Source organism: Plectropomus leopardus, chromosome 20 (genome assembly GCF_008729295.1).
Source record: "Plectropomus leopardus isolate mb chromosome 20, YSFRI_Pleo_2.0, whole genome shotgun sequence".
In the NCBI taxonomy this organism is placed as follows: Eukaryota; Metazoa; Chordata; class Actinopteri; order Perciformes; family Serranidae; genus Plectropomus; species Plectropomus leopardus.
In genome coordinates this window covers 5364390-5381992 of record NC_056482.1, presented here as the reverse complement: position 1 = coordinate 5381992, position 17603 = coordinate 5364390, and the positions used below count along the sequence as shown (strand labels likewise).

Here is a 17603-nt window from a genome sequence, read left to right as displayed (position 1 = left end):
TGCAGAAGAGTTTTAAAAAGTGAGGTTTTAGCAAAAATGCATGTTTGTGAAGTATTGAGCATACAGGAGAGTTTGTAAATGGATGTGTTGAGTCAGTTTTTCTGTTGTTAAACAATTACCCCAATGATTTTAATTCAGTGACGACATTTTTGAATTCTTTGTTCACTGCGAAGACGTGAACAAATCAGTCGCAATTACTCACCCTGCAACACGGGGTGAGTAATTGATACGCAGGATAATTACGTTTCCCTTTTTGTTCTCCTCATGCTTATTGTCTTGTACTTCCTGTTTTATTTTGTCACTCACTTTTTGTCTTGTTTCACTTCCTGCTCCTGTGTGTTTCCGACCTGTGTGATTACCTGCTCCGCCCTAATGTGTTGCTTCTGTGTCTCGTTGTCTCCCCTCCCTTAGAGTATTTAGCTGCTTTGTTATCTTCCCTCTGTGCTGGTTTGTTAGACTGTGACAGCGTCCTAGTGTTCCTCTCTGTAAGTTATTCTGTAAGCCTTAATGTTTTTGACAAGTTTTTGCTCTTTTGACCCTGCTTTTGTTGGCTAATTTTTGTACCTCTGCTTCGCTGATAGATCTCCCAAAAGCAGACTACCGGAGATAGTCTGCTTTTGGGTCCAAGTCTTTGGTTCAGTGTTACAAAATGATAATTTTTAGTGAAATAGTCCCTTAACCCTTTGAAACCTGAGGAAATTGGTTGGTTACTTTCTTCTTTAAAAACATGGGAGAAGGGTGGTTCAAAAAGAGATCACGCAAAAATTGACAAGAAATTGATAAAAAGTTAGAAAAAATTGCAATAAGCCAATAAATAAATAAATAACAGGAAAGGTTTTTAATAAAAAGGGGGAAAAAAAATACCTAAATTGCTTAAACAAATCTTTTTTTTCATTTCTCTGTTAGGTACATATACACATATATAATTAAGATAATTACTGATGTAGTTTTGTGGACATTTTGGCCTTTTTTTCATTATATTTAATAATTTTGCCCCAGATGATTTTCAGATCATTTCCTTATCACCTATTACTTTTTTTTTTCCCAATTTGCCAAGTATTTCTTGCCAAGTTGCTTATGTTTTTTATTCCCGTGCTTTTGAAAGAAATCAAACCAATTTTCTTACGTTGCAGATGTTTAAATGCTTGTGGAAGACATCTGAATGTAGCACAAGAAAGCTGATGTCCATCCAGCTGTTAGAGGGTTAAAAAAAAGCTCATGTTGTGGAACAGAGAAATTAGTCGCTATGTAACTGCAGGAACCTCAACACATACACACAGACAGTGCACACTACTTGCTGGCTTGAAAAAAATAAATGATTAGCCAGGAAATTAATGATTAGCCAGCAGATGTCAACATCATGCAACACACTGCACTGTAAACAGGAACATTGTGCACACTGAAACAACAATATTTGCAGATGGTATTTTTTTGGCTCAGTGTACACAGGGATTACCCTTGCATGCAAGTTTCACATGACAGTTGCAATTGTTTTGCAATTATTATTATTATTATTTGCTTTTGAAGATAACTTGTATGAAAATCTATTGTAATAAGTCGGAGTGAAGTTTCAACTCAAAGGGTATGCTAATGTGAAGAGACTGGATTAGAGGAAATAGAGATATCATTTCAGTGTTATGTTCCCAAGAAGCACTTGCTCAAAACTGCTGCTCGTTACCATGGCAACAGCAAATTTTGATGGTGGACCTTGTATATCATTGTATTTTATTGCTGTTGCTGGGAAATGACTCAGAGTGCACTCAGTCGCACATGCTCTCAGTAATGGGACACAGTAACACGCTGGGGGTGGTGGTGGTGGGGATATCATGAGGAATGACAACATAATTTATGTCTACTCCATCTTTTCATGGAAGCTTTCTACCTTCTCATCACTTTCCAAACCTTTGCAAATTGGCAAAATGTAAATCATGCAGAAAACAAAAGCAAAAGGATAGACGCACAGCCCACTATGTTTCTGCATCTTTTTCTTGTTGCAAATGCTTTGGAATAATTAGAGGACATCCACACTTGAAAAATTGGTCCATGTCTTATTTAATGATTTCTTATAATTTATACCTTATAACATATTCATTCACCCTCAGTGTTCTTATGTAAAATTAAACATAGTGATAATCTCCATTGCAGGGCCAATGCAGAATGAATTATTGTTCCACATTTATTTTCAGCATCACCTAACAAACTCTCTATTCTCTTGCTAACTCCTATGGAATATTCATGAAGACAGCCTGAACTGTAGCAGGGCATAGGTTATTCTGCATGTTTGATCAATTCTTTATGGCGTATTCAAAGCTGGGATTCAGTTTTAATTTGCAGTGGTGAGAACATGGATGGAGCCGTGCATACTTTGATCAGGCTTTGATTTCATGTCACCAAGCCAACTAACAATGAGGGAGTCTTTATATCTGTCTTCTGCAACTGTATTTAAAATTTTAAGCATGCTTACGTCCCTACCCTTATGAAAAAGTCAATATGCTCAAATAATAATGGACAAACAGGTGGGAACAGGATGGACACAGAGGACAATTGCATAACAACACAAAAAGAAAATCCAAAAGGATGATAAACTAATACCAAGTTAAGTGAAAGAATATGAGCAGTGAAAGAGGTGAGTGATTTTCTGTCTTAGCGGGGGAGCAGAGAGCTGGGTGTCAAGGAATGATTCAAACTGGTGTCTGTCAGGCTAAAAAAAGGGGGAAGTTTTAACAGGATTTTTTTCCCAACTGGTTTAGTCACTTAGTAAGAGTAATGTGAGAAAACACCCATCCAATAAATCTGCTGAAATTGAAACCTGTTGAATATAGAAAGAAAGAGAACGTGCTCCATGAAAAGCTTTTTTACACACAGATCTGAGTCTCTGTGTGCCTTTTTTGGAGCTGTATTTGCTTCACTTGATCAGCAGCCAACAGTAGAAATGGACTGAAATAAACTGGAGAAAACAATTTCAAGGTAACCTTATCCGGTGAAGCACAATGTGAGAGCTTGTTTAATACACTTCCCTTTGTGAAATGGCAAAATAGATGTGTGACTCATAAAAACATGCTATAAATAACAAAATAACCACTATACTTGTGGGATATTAAGTTTACAGACAACCTAAGATGGTTTTAAATTCAACAGGAGAGAGAGAACTGCAGTCGATGACAAGAACTTTATTCACAAAAGAGAAAACATTCGGCTGTCCAGCCTTCATCAGGGTCAGAACTCTATTACAGTGTAGGCATCACTTAAAGGAGTAGATTGACAATTTGGGAACTACGTTTCTCTGTTTATTTGCTTAGAGTTTGATGAGAAAATGAGATTGAGACCAGCAGCCAGTAAGCTTAGCTTAACATAAAGACTGGAAACAGGTGAAAAAGTGAGCCTGACTCTGTTTAACAGATCTATATAAGTATGTCAATATTTTTGTCAAAGCAAGAAAATCAAGATATGATTTTTGCAAAATGTTTCTTTACAGAACAAGTCATCCAAAGCACCGCTTTCCATTAATGGCCGTGTTTATACCTGGTATTAACAGGCATTTTAGGTGATCAGATCACAAGTGGACAGCTCCAAGTATAATGTACCCAATGTGCCTTCAATGCATCTTCACTTCAAATCACTTACACCATATTTTCAGGTGGTCTTGACTGGATATGGTCATTATTTAAGCAGTGTGTGTGGTAATGTGTCCTTAACCACACTGTCCTCCACAGCTGATGCACTTACTTATCTGACTCTCTGCCAAATGAGAAAACTGTCTTTTGCTGTCCTGCGTGGCTGTCAGGCTAGGTGGGCTGGGCTTACCTAAAGGTAGAGCCTGTGTGAGTCTGAAAGGGGGCGGTCAGAACTAATTAGGAGATAATTCAGGTCAGGTGTGAGGCCCCAGTGGAGAAGAGGTGTTTTCTGAGAGCTTACATCAGACACTGGAGATATCTATTTTTTTCTGTTATTTTCTACATGTTTAAATGTCTACAAATGACCTGTCAACAGAGTGCTGAGGAGAAGAACTGCTGGATCACGGAGAGTAAGCTGACCAAGTGATGGCTGAGACAGCAAGGCAACAGGCCCACATCCTTTACCTTTAGCCTAGCCTAGAGGCTACAGCTCACTGCTGTAATTTATGTTCAGCCGTGAAAGTCCTAGACAAGTGTTTATAGAGTAATAGTAGCAAGTGACTGGGGTTGTGTTTTCAATGACAGTATCAGCTGTAAATGGGGACTTAAAAACAGAAGCAGTTGCGTACACTTGCTGTTTGGTGTTCGGTAAAATGACAAACTGAAACATGTTCAAAATATATATAATGCGTCATTATTATTCTAGTAAAGCCTCACAGATACAGTCAAAGTATCTACTTAAAAATACATAATCTTTTTTTACATCACAAAAAATATGTGTACAAGTTAAGTAAGTTTAAAGTTCGTATGCTTTATTCTTCAGAATAATTGGGAAAACAAGTCTATTTGCAACTATTTATTATCTAATTTTTAAATTAATTTACATATTTACTCATACATCTTTATAAATTAGATGCTACTATATACTATACTGTCTTATGTGTACAAAGTTAAGTAAGTTTAAAGTTTGTATGCTTTATTCTTCAGAATAATTGGGAAAAACAAATCTATTTGCAGCTATTTATTATCTAATTTTTAAATTAATTTACATATTTACTCATACATCTTTACGGGTTAGATGCTACTGTATACTATACTGTCTTATCTTTTTTTAAAGTTATAAATATTTACAAAAAACATGGTGATGGTATATTATAGACGTTGGGTGTATATTGTATATGTTAATAACAATTAACCCTTATGAACATAAAATAGAAATGTACTTTACCATGCATATGTCACCTGCTGAGTTACAATATACAGTAATACTCACTATGCAATGTTGTGCTGTGCAAATACTACACTGTAATACAGATCAGTGGTGAGTAACAAGCATTATGTGAAATGGAGAAGAATCAGTTTGACTAACTTGGTATCAAACTTTAAGTTTAAAACTCACTCTATTGAAATTATCTCTTTCGTTATTGAATCAGTCAATCAATACTGAATCATCTCATAATTAAGATTCAAGAAGTGACTTTTCAGGCTTTGGGGCATCACCTCATTCAGGGATATTTCTGCCACCAGGAGAAGAGAGAGACTTGCCGCTGTGACGAGCAGCTGCCTGTTAAGACACAGAAACACAATGAAAAGTTTTTTTGAAAACCACACTCATGTATACTTACTTGAAGTGTTAGTGTGAACATGTTGATCCACATACTCCTGTCTGTCCTTTGGAGAAGGTGGCATGTGCATAAAGGAGCACTGCAATGTCATTGTGTCCTGCCTCCAGTGCAATGGACAGGGCTGTGCTTTCATCCTGTAATCACACAAATATATATAAATATGTTTTGAGAGGTCTTGCTGTTTATTGTACATTTACAGATTGAAAAATTATACTGCAAATATTTGAGACTGTCCTCCATATTACAGGAGCAAAGGAAGAAGTCAGGTGACATAGATGGGTGAGATGAAGCGGAGGTAGATGTGTCAAACATGCACAGGACTTTCACCGAGGAAAGTGATATTAGCAGCTCAACCTGGCATGTTGTGATATATCACGTGAGCAATGTTACATCACCTTACAAACATAGGTATAAATTTCACAGGTGGGGGGACAGCAGGGGACATGTCCACCTCATTAGTAAGTCATGAGAGTTACAGACAGCTTTTATTTTGATAAAACTTGGCATCTACTTCATATATTAATGCAGGAAAAGCACAAATTGGCACGCAAAAACACCAGGACTACTTAATTTAACCCAAAACATGATTTTCTTGCTGTCAGGCTAGGTGGGCTGGGCTTACCTAAAGGTAAAGCCTGTGTGAAAGGGGGCAGGCGTAAGTAATAAAATGAGACAATTCAGACCAGGCCCCAGTGGAAAGGAGATGTTTTCTCAGTGCCACGAGGAAAACAGACAGTGAAGTTTCCTCTTTTCCCCATAAAGATTTGTTTTCCGTTATTGTCTGTGTGTTTTAATGTCTACAAATGACCTGTCAACAGAGTCTGCTGTTGACTGATGTTGGATCACGGAGATCGAGCTGGCTGAGTGATGGCTGATGGCTGCGGACAGGAACAGCGAGGCAACAGGTAGGCCCACATCCCTCACCTTTAGCCCAGCGCCCAAACGTTCACTCTCCAGTAATATATGTTCAGGAAGCCAAGCCGTGGAAGTCCTAGATGAGTGTTTATAGAGAGTAATAGTATCAAGTAACCCCGGTTTGACCTTACACTAGCCGAGGAGTTTTGTTGCCTAAAACTAACCACATATTCACATAACCATGTGTTTAAAACTGCAACTAGTCATACTTGAGTTGTTCTGTCTTCCACAAATAGGAGCGTTAATTTGGGAAACGCTCTTGCGGGTCACACTAGAGGGTGGTATACTATGACCAACATGGTTTGGAGGGTAGGAGGACTTTTTGATTTAATTCTATACATCTTCTATGCCTTTGTTTCTATGACATATTAAATGGAAAGTGTTCACTCTTCGCTTTCATAATCATGCAAGGCAAAGTTGGAAGGCCTCAGCTTCACAGCTTGAAGCTGCCACATTTACAGAAGCTGCACAGAGGGGCGGCGATGACTCACGCACACTATCAGTCAGGGTGGCATCACAGTCTGGCTGTGCCAGCAGTAGTCTCACAATGTCGGCATGGCCGTGCTCGCTCGCACACATCAGCGCTGTGGAGCCCTCATCATCCTGGAGATTGACCTCGGCCCCCTGTGCCAGGAGTGCCTGCACCATGTCCATCCTGCCGTGGCTAACAGCCAACATCAGAGCCGTCTGACCCGCCTGGGTGGTGGAGGATAGGGGGCAAACAATAGGGCATTGGGTTAATGATGCTGAATAACATTTCATATATAGAATCATAACTTGTTTGTAGAATCAGATGGATCACACTTTCTCCACTCTCTGCTCACTGAAGATATGGGCACACCGAAAAAATGAAAATGTTTTAATTTATACTCCTGCAATATCCAAATGGAATCTGGAACTAATTCTAGGTACATTTTATTTTTATCTACGTAGGCAATTTTAGTTAATAGCTCATAGCCCGTTATCTACATTTTCAGATTTTAGATATTAACAAATATAAAAACCGAACAGAAAACAACCCACAATCACTTAACCAATCAGCAACAGACATTTTTTTGTAATATCAGGACATCCCAGCCACTACCATAACCTGACAACACACTGACCTGGCTGGCCTTGGCATTGACATCTCCTTTTGTAAAGAGCTGCTCCACGACCCTCATGTCCTCTGGACTCTCCACAGCGGCGAGTGCAGCCAGCATGATGGGTGTATAACCTGCTTTGTTCTGTTGATTGACGTTGCACACCTCTGTAGTGATGGTGGTCAATTGGAACGATTTAATAAAATCAGAAGAGTGGACAGCAGAAAGGTGAAAAGAACAAAAAGATATTTGTTACTTGTAAACTCTTTCCACCTAAACTGTGCATACCAAGTTTTACATTGAAATACCTTTCACAAAATAGGCCTTTTCTGTGTAAAAATGGTCCTCCCTCAGAGATTATTTATTGTGTAGACTCATGGACATTGAGAAATGTTACGTTCTCAAAAGCAGAGCTTTAATTGCACAGCAACAATGATACAAATAGATTTTAGCCTTGCTTGAAGCGTCCTCAAATAACTGTGGCGTCATTGCTACTGTGCAATTAAAAGTTCCCAAAGGCATGTATTTATGAGTGCTAAATTCTCACATAGTTTATATTCTACCTTGACTTTGCAAATGTCTGCAGCTTAAACTCTCAGTGCATCCTCTGAATTATTTTAATGCATTAACTTACTCTTTGAAATGGAGTTCAATTATTACTGTTTTTTAGTTCTCAGATATCGAAGAAACAGATGTTTTGGATGTAGGAAAACTTGCCTTTTAGAAGCAGGCGATATTAGACTAAATACTTTATTTTGAGCAACATATTAAAAAGCTTTAGTCGTGCTTTTTACATCATTAACATTGGAAACAAACATTCATAAATCGGTGACACAGTGGAAAATAGTTTTGTTGATTATATGCCTCTATTCCTCCTTGCCTTAGACCACACTGTCATCTCCTCTGAAAGCGGTACAAAAGCTTTTAGATGACAATACGAAAGTACACTGTATCTCCTCCATTAGAACACTTATTCAGTGTCTGCCTGTTCTATTTATATTGATTAAAGGCTTTGAATAGCCTGGCCCAAAATGACATTGCTGAACTTTTGATCTCTATTAGAGCTGTGGACAGCAGAGGAAAAGGTTGAAACACTCCAGTATGATTTTATGATTTTTGGAAAGTACATCTCTATTTCTAATTTCAAGAAAGATCATATCTGTAAAAATCACACCTGCACCACAGGTTAGTGAAGATACGAGCACTACAGTAGGACTACAGAACTTCTGAGGATCAATAATGCAATTTAATAACTACTTTATGAGCTAGATGAAGTGCATGCACTTTTAAGTGTGGTGTATTTATTGTTTTATCAATAAAACATCTGTTTTGGCTTGTTATGCAGCAGTCAACAAAATCTAATGTACTCCTTTTGTTGTAAAGGTATTATCTTTATTACCCTATGGAGTTAAAAATGTACGCTCTTGGGTTAGGCCGCAGCATTAACAGGGACCTATATCTATATATCTATCTATCTATCTATCTATCTATCTATCTATCTATCTATCTATATATATATATATATATACCAGAGCACCAGGCCAGACTGTTGTAATACTTCAAAATGACCCCTAGCTTCCCTGTGAGGATTACTGTACCTGCATCAAGCAATTTCTTGACAATGCCAAAGTTAGAGTGGGACACGCTGTAGTGCAGAGCTGTGTTTCCATTGCCGTCAGCCATATTCACTACATGCTGCAATACCAACGGTGAAATGACCCTAACTGTAGACAAGTAGTCCCTCATAGTGTCTGCAGTGGCTGACTTATGGCTGGACACAGAAAACCACTCTTGCTGGAGTGTTTGTAGACAGTCATGCTGCAGGGGACAAAAAAAATGTAAAGAAAAGAAAAATTCCATAAACGCCTTTCAAATTGCCTTAATTCACAGTTTGCAGAGCAATTTTGACTTTGAATGGAAAGGATGTGACTGAAAGAACGCAGACAAAGAGCATAACAAAGCAGCTACTCACTATTGAAATGTTCAACACAGTATCATAAAAGAAGCGGCCTAGGAATTTGTCTTTATCATCCATAAAAAGTTTATGGCATGTTTAGAGCTTTGTTTGTGTTTGTGTGTCTCATTGTGAAATCTGTCTTGATTTTCCTTTTCACTTAGTTCCTTTGAACTCCCCTTCTCTTTATTTGTTTACCAAATGACTGTGGCAGTGAGGAGCCTGTCGCTTACAAATGTTTTCAAGTTAAAGAAAAATGCAGCGACAGAAAATTACAGATCCGACACATTCCTGAGCTTTTTCCAATCAATTCCAAAGCTATTTCTTTTAAAAGTCATACTTGAACACACCCTGCCCCTGCATCTCTCCATATCCATCCAGTAACTCACCATAATACATGCACACACACACATGCACACGCAGTGACCTTCAAGGGCTTTCTGAATACAGTGAACAAAACATACCAATTCCCTGCTGGATAAAGCTGTGTCATCACTCAGGTGCATCTTTAAGGCTTGACAAGCAGAAAACATCTTTTCACTTAACTTATACCTGAAAGGAATAAAATGCTACAGGTTACAAAGTGCGAGTTCAGGCCTGAGTGTACCCATCAAATGATAGGCTGACACTGTAAAATGCCAAGACGGAGGGGTTGTAATCTTACTTGGCTGAGACATCAGAATCAGAATCAGAAATACTTTATTGATCCAGAGGGGAAATTGCCTATACATTTGGCTATAAAAAATTCGGAACTACATTACCTCTGTGTATGTGGTTTTGCAGCTCCTTTTGATCCCTTGTTGGAACAACCTTTGCCCTTTCTTCCTTGCAATCCATCTTGAGAGGCATCCCTTGATTTTTTGTTACCTCTCTTTTCCACTTCCTCAGAATTGGCCTTCTCATTGGCAGAGAGCTCGTAAGATGACATGGGGTCTAATCTAAGGACAAAACACAGGAGGTGAAGGGTAATTCCTGTATTGTTCAACCTGGACCCCAATTTTCCATGTTTTTGTGTGTCAGTGACAAATGGGAAAAATAATTTTTGGAATTGGTCCAGTATTAAGCGAGACCACCATAGATGGCAGTGGTGAAACAGGCTGCAATGTAACTATTCAGAGCATCAGTGCACCATCAATTTGCATCCATTAAAAATGTTTCTTTTTGACACTGACAGGCTCATATTATTATTTTAAGTGTTTGACAACATTATGGAAAGTATCCCTATAGTGATAGACCTTTTTGTTATAGATTAAGATCCTTTGTAATGTAATTTTATCATCATAAAACACTTAATTCAAAGTTGAAAGCCACAAAATAAAATCTCAAAAAAACAGTCTTTGTTTGTCTTTCCGCTGTTCCAACGATCACAAACTCTGGTTTGGTTGAAGCCAGAATGCGTAACAGCTTCTTCCCACAGTCCATATGTCTGCTCTCTCTTTGTGACGTGCACAAACATAAAATATGTCACCCTTTTTAGTAGTTTTTATTGAGCATTTTACCTTTTTAAAACAGATGCTTGATTGCACTTTAAAAGTTTTTGTCTATTTTACTGGTCTCTTTTTCACTGTTGGTCAGGATCTTTTAAATATCTGTTTTTATTTATTTTAGTTTGCACACTGGTCTAGACGTACGTTACTTCCCTCCACTGTATGCGTTCTCAAAGATATGGATAGAATGACAATTAAAGAATTTGAAACTTCAAAACCTTAATTCACCCTGTTAGATGTGAAAATGTTTACACGCTAAAATTTTATTTAAATGTTTATGTAAATGAGAGTCTGGTGGAATTGGCCATGGTTATTTCAGGGCTGTTTCCTGTAATAAAAATTTAAAAAAGGTTCTTTCTCTGTAACAAAACACTATATCTATGTTGTGATGCTTTTCATAAACTGCCAGACATTTAAAATAATAATGTGAGTCTGTCAGTGGCAAAAAAAGCGCTTTTCATTGATGTACACTCATGATGCATACATGCCCCAGTGCTTACATTGCAGCCTGTTTCTCTGCTGCCTGCTGCAGCCCTGTCGCTCAAGACTGGGCAATTTTCAAAAATTGTTGTTTCTCTGAATAATCACTTGGTAAGGTCAGTATGATCAGTAAGATCACAACATTTAAATCCATCTAACAGGAACTACTTGGTGTGCGTATCTCTTTGTTTAGGCACAAAAACTTGGGAGAGCATGGTCCAGGTTAAAAAAAACTTATCTTACCCTTTAATACACTGAAAGTCTTAAGATACTGAGTCCTAAAGTCTTGTTGCTAAATTTTAAGTTAGATATTAGATGATTACCCCGTGGTCACCCTCATAAACTTCATGCTCTTCCTGTTGCTGCTACAACCTTGGTCACCATTTTGTTTCTTCATTACAGACCGAAGCACGCCGGCTTTAGTTGACCTGTCTGGAAACAACAATGCAGCACATGCCTCTGAGTCTTAACTTATTACATATCTTACTAAATGCAACACATGTACAGAAAAACATAGAAACACACCCAGTCAATATGGGCACACTTAGTGAGGATACATTCCTGATGCTTAAAATATTTTTACAAATCCGAAGGCCTCGTTTTAAAAAGGAAAAGCTTTCTCTGACACCAGCTCCTCCTACGAAGCCATTCACTTTTAGACCCTCAGCCACAAACTGGTATGTGGTGCAATACGCCCTCCAAAACCAAATATCATTCCAAACATTACAAGTGTTTCCCTCAGAATGTCAACTTGCCAAGCCACTTCCTCTGAGCCTAACACATGTAAACAGACCCTTGGGAGCGGTCTGAAAGAAAAGTATTTTAAAACTAGACTACTTCCTCACAGACAGTATTCTTACTCAATGTATTTCTCATGAAGTAGAACTTTATAGCACACACACAGAAGTTTACCTTGTAGAGCTGAGGATGCCTGTTGCTCCAACATCTGTATCATTCTTTTCACCTCTGAATCATGGCCGCCCTGGTGGCAGATTTCTGGGATTGATTTGTCACACTCAGAAGAGTCGACTAATGGTTGAGATGGGGACTGAAATTCTCTGCTTACTGCAACAAAAAAAGGAGATATAAGTTAGGTTTTCAAATAGTTCCAGCATGACATCATACATACTGCATACAATTTATTACATAATTATAATAATAATAATAATAATTAAAAGTTAAAGGTACCTAGTGGAGTTGTTCACAACTACAGGCACTATGGAGCAATGTTTTGATCAGTAAGTCCCTATTTTGTTTGAAAGGACATGGATCATTTGATATACATTATTATTATCATTCCAGACACAGACACACATGTAAGCTCAAAGTTCACGAGTTGGCGTGTTTACTGACTATTTTTTATTGTCATAGAACAAAACATGAAAGTCTCTGAAGCTTGAGTTAATAACATATGTCATTTCAGCCACCTAACCAAAAACCCATTCAAAAAGTCTATTGACTCCCAGGGAACCGGGAGTGCTGAAAGGCTAATTCATTTCTGGGTTGTAGGACTAAAGCCTGGGGCGTTCCAAAATGCAAAGGTCGAGCAAGCTATATGGTGTATATTATTCTACTGATGTGTTGAAGGTCAAGATGGCAATTCATAAGGAAAGATGCCATTCTTTTGGTGAGATACACTATAAGTAAATGTAATTAAAAAAAAAAAAAAAACTCCACTGGGTACCTTTAACACTAACTAAATTTACAGTGCTACCTGGGGACTGAGAATCGAAAGGATGGACTTCTGTTCCTCCTTGTGCTGCAAATTTGTTATTGCAGGACAGCTTGGAGCTGGCACTTCCTTGGCTGTTGTGCTGGTGGACAAACCCTTCCTTCCCTTGAGTATTGTCCTCTGTGAGCAGGTCCCCATGCTCCCTGAGGAGCCAGTGCATCTTCTCTATGTAATGGTTCAGCCCGGGGTCCCACTGGGACTGCACAGATTGCTGGATCATCTGGCCAGGTTTACTGGATGAAACTGACAAATCCCGTATCCTCCCCTCCCCTACCCCGATGCTCCTCGTCTTGATGGGGTCAGGTAGATGGGAGGGTCCCGAGGCCATATTTCGGGTTTTTAGTCCAACCAGAAAATTCTCATTTATGTTTGTGAATCCAACACCAGCATCTCGTGTAACCTTAGGGACTGTCACTGGTGTTTGTTTTAAGGCACTTCCTGACAGATCTGCAGTTCCTACACCAATCGTGCAGGTCTCTGGGGTGCATTTGATGTCTTTGACCCTGTTGCCAACAGACACTGTCCTAGTAACAGTCTGAATTGTGTTTGTGTGCTTGTCTTGGGTACTTAAAATAGTGTTAGTGCTTGAGTCTGTGTTGAAGGCATGTCTGGTATTGGTAAAGCGAGATACTGAACTGTTTACAGTGTTGGTACGCTGAGAAGCTGTCTGCGGTGATGCCATGACTCCCAGATCCACTCCTCTGACTTGATCTGTGGCAATACCTTGTGAGACCACTTCCTTTGCTTCACAGATGATCACATCAACAGAACAGTCCCCACAACCCACTGATTTATACTTCATCTGTCCTTTCTTAGACTCCAGACTCTCCACCAGTACCTCTGTGTTGGTTTCTGCATCACATAACTTTATCTCCACCCCAACTCCTTGTGTGTTGGTAGAAACTTGGATCCCCACGCCCTTTTCCATGGTTTCCACTCGCTCCCTGACCTCCCAGTGACTCATGGGTACATCTGGTCCTGTGCAAACATTCTTCAGCTCAGGTCCACAACAAGATACTCCCACAGTCTTTACCTCTGTCACCTCCCCTGTGCTGGCATCTCGGAGCTCGGTGTGATTACCCACCCCCTGGCTTGTGGTGTGAGGCCTCACATCGATGCCTGTGCTCACAGTGGTAGGCCTCGCAAATGAGGCTTTATCAGCTCGGTTCCTTGCTCCTGCAGCCTGAAGCTCCAGTTTCAGACGACTCATCTCTGTCTGGAGAGCTGATTCTTTTAACTCTGTTTCTAAGTGACAAATTCTCTCCTTCAAGGCACCAATTATTAGTTGTTGGGCATCAAGCTCTGCTTCTCGTTCTGTGTAAATTCCAAGATTTACTTCAGACACCTCTGTTGCAATGGACCTTGTCTCTACTTGGTCAGTGTACACATATTTGTTTTCTTTTGTGGATTTAGACAAGGTAATATGTATATCTTTATCAGTTCCAACTGCAGCAGACTTAATAGCCTTATCATGCAGAGGACCTGTTCCATGCCATGCTTGCAATTGTCTGCCCTTGATGGTTCTTTCCAGTGCCTGCATCTCTTCAGTAAGTTGCCTGAACTCCCTGAGGCTTGTGCAGTCACTTTTCACTATGCCCTCAAGTTTTTCCTCCGTATTCACTTTGTTCTCCATGTCAGACTTTTCCATGCAATATGCTCTCTTCCAGATTTCATCATTTATGTCCTCATTGTCACCATGTTTCTTGAGCTGAGAGATCAGCTGCCTCTTTTCCTCCTGAAGGACTGAAATTTTCACCTGGAGGATAGGAATGATTGTCACCTGTTCCTCCAGTTCCTTTAGCCTCTGCAGAGCTACCACCATCTGGTCACGGACCTGCTGCAGGTGAGTGGGGCCGAGACCTGTAACTGGGGTGGTTCTACCAGAGCTCTGTGGGCTCAGCCTAAGGCATCCTGTGCTGCCTCTACTGCCCAGGGACGAGGTGAGATTGAGATGTATGTCACTCCCTGTGCCAGTAGGTCTGTTCCCATTGTTGTTCTGATTATATGCACCCAGGCCAGTGAAGGGGGAGAGTGACCCATGAGAGCTTACCCCTCCGAAGCTGGCCAGTCGACGACGAGGATGGGGTTGAGGTGGAGGCTGGCTCGTTACCTCCTGATCCAAGTGTTTAAGGGTCTCCATTATGGTCTTTTCCACCACGGGGCTTTGTCTTTGTAAAGATCTTGCAGCAGGTTGAGGCTTTGTCTCATTAAGTATCGGAGAGGTTGCTGGTCCTTCATTTCTGGTGTGTTTGTTATCCAATGAGGATCCATGTGGTGGAGGAAGAGGAGGGCGACCTCTAGTTGTAGAAGACATGCCCAGTAATCTTGTATCATCACTGCCAGGTGATGATAAGGATTCTGCAGAATGCCACTGGCTGGAGGAAATGCCACTCTGTGTTTTTTCCACATTGTTGACGGCCACTCTGGGCCTCTTCTTAAGGCTTAGCCGCTTAATGGTGCTACCTTTTCGGAAACTGTCCACACAATTGAGGTAGTCCAAGTTCGACTGATAGCTGTAGTCAATCCCCAGATAGTTAGGAACACACTCTTCTGTGCTTTGAGCTGTTGGACCAACAGTGGAATAACCATACTTTATAACTTTTGCATACTGACAAGTCGAAATGTCCCTAATTGCATGCGGTAAAAAAGTTAAAAAATGGTCCTGCATTGTGAATTTAAAACCAACTGTAAAACTAGACATTAGATTTACAACAGCAAACCACTGATATTTAAGACAGAAATTGTTTTTAACTTTTCATAACAAAAATATGACTGAAAAAAAACCAAAACAGATATGCAATGGAAAAATTCAATCTCTAAGGCTTCATTCAGCTTTGAACTATTAACTCTCTCCTTTAAGTTTCTCTTTTCTTTCCTTACCTTGGTATTACACGCTCATCAGTGACCTTTTCTATCCAAGTCTAGAGTCTTCCTTCTGTCACTTTGAAATGTTTTTGACTTTAAACCTTCTGAGTCTGTCCCACAAGAAGAGGAGGGACGGAGGAGGATTTACCAATTGTGTAGACACTCTGTTTTCAGTAGTCACTTCTCTCTAAATGGTATGTCTCTCTACATAGCCTGAACCCACTCTATAATTACTATGCAACTCTCCCTTAAAAATGCCTGGCCATACTTTTGGCAGGTTTTCTCAACCACAGAAATCTTCCAACTATTTCAGCCAGTGAACACACAAAAAAGTAACAGAAATCTTTTTCACTTATCCAATAGTTGACACAATAAAAATATAGAGGAATGTGTGTTTAAGTTGGAGATATTCCATTTTTAAATTCTATTATAAACCTTATAAACAATAGGCTGGACATATTTTGTGCATTAGACATAACACTCAAGTTATAAAAATCCACATCAGCCAAAAACTACCATTTAAGCTATTTGAAAAGAAATAGTAATACTTACCTGATACATTTCTCAAGATGTAACTTCCTTGAGCCATGAATATGAGTCACCACCAAGTATCAGTAGTGGAGCAATCCTTTCATATCCAGTGAGAACTTGGAACAAGTCTTTAAAAAAATATAGCAAGTTGACCTTACTTCATTTCTTCATAATTAGCTTTTACTGTACATGTATTGTTCCACGGCATCACTCATGCAATCACTCTCTCTCTCTCACACAGCCTAGGTTCAGCAGTCAATAACAGCTAACCTTACAATGCTTGCATAAAGGAAATGCAATACCAGGCCATGACATATTATAGTTCATTCGGCAAAAAGTACAGTGAGCAAAAGGCTAAGCCTCAGCACACAACAGTGACTCACCTCATTACGATGTTGTATCATTTTCTCGTCAGTAAGCACCTTCTGTCCTCAGCACATTGAGGTTTTAAGGAGAGCAAAAATGCATATAGTTTTCAGAGAAAAGAACATTTAATGTATGCACAAAAGGAGAATATAAGAAAACAATATGCAACATTTAGAATATGTATGTAAAGTATGTCTGTAACTGCTTATCCTATTCAGGGTCAGAGGGGGGCTGGTGGGCGGTGTACACCCTTGAGAGGTTGCCAGACTATCACAGGGAAGACATGGAAGACAACCATTCAAAATCAGGTTGTCTCCGCACTGACATTTTCATCTGAAGCCTGAGTGAACACATGACATCGAGCCTCAGGCAATAAATCCAATAAGTTTAGCAAGCCCTCTTTAGAGTCAGCCACAGCGACCGAAAAGTACTATTTCTGTGACTTGGGAAAACTCATTGTAGGGATTCAAGTTTGGAGTTAAAGAAACAGTAAAAAATGCTTTGGGGGGGGGAAATGAATCTGTAATGAACAGATAAGGTATAAATGGGTAAGACAGATCAGGAACAACACAAGGAAGTGCAATTTAAATATGAGTTTTTAAATATGTGCCTGTGTCATGCCTTTTTAATTCATCTGAATCTAAACATTGTACTTGCAGTACAGTTATTCAAATATATTTTTGATACAGTGCATCTTATGTATTCACATATCCTCATTCAGTCACTCATTCACTAACTTGCTCACAGACTGATGCCCAAAGGCCATGGGGATGTCTGTTCTCTCTTTAGCTTGGCACAAAATGCTTTAGGGACTGTTTGTTATTTATCAGAGGGGAGAAGGTGGTGCAAAACGGGGGAGGCACTTCAGATAATTTAAGAACTGTGAAGGGAGATGTGTGTTTTTTTATTCAGTAAGGGAGGGACATTCAACTTCATTTATGTATTGATTTTA

General features: G+C 39.4%; 1 protein-coding gene across 1 annotated transcript; it reads right to left on the bottom strand.

The window, feature by feature from the left end:
• Positions 1–4634: 4634 nt before the first annotated feature.
• Positions 4635–16343, bottom strand: LOC121960066 (KN motif and ankyrin repeat domain-containing protein 1-like). Its single transcript, XM_042509664.1, has 11 exons — positions 16307–16343; positions 12872–15451; positions 12070–12222; positions 11481–11589; positions 9952–10128; positions 9655–9742; positions 8835–9054; positions 7261–7403; positions 6650–6850; positions 5275–5373; positions 4635–5178 (listed from the first exon to the last, which is right to left on the bottom strand). Exons 1-11 carry the CDS (start codon positions 16341–16343, stop codon positions 5116–5118), a joined length of 3870 nt encoding a protein of 1289 aa, XP_042365598.1. The 3' UTR covers positions 4635–5115.
• Positions 16344–17603: the final 1260 nt, after the last annotated feature.

Coding starts and splice junctions, on each gene's coding strand:
- LOC121960066 (XM_042509664.1), bottom strand. CDS start 16,343: ATGGCTCAAGGAAGTTACATCTTGAGAAATGTATCAG. Junction 12,223..12,871: donor TTTCGATTCTCAGTCCCCAG/GTAGCACTGTAA, acceptor TTTTTGTTGCAG/TAAGCAGAGAATTTCAGTCC. Junction 5,374..6,649: donor ATGCCACCCTGACTGATAGT/GTGCGTGAGTCA, acceptor GTGTGATTACAG/GATGAAAGCACAGCCCTGTC.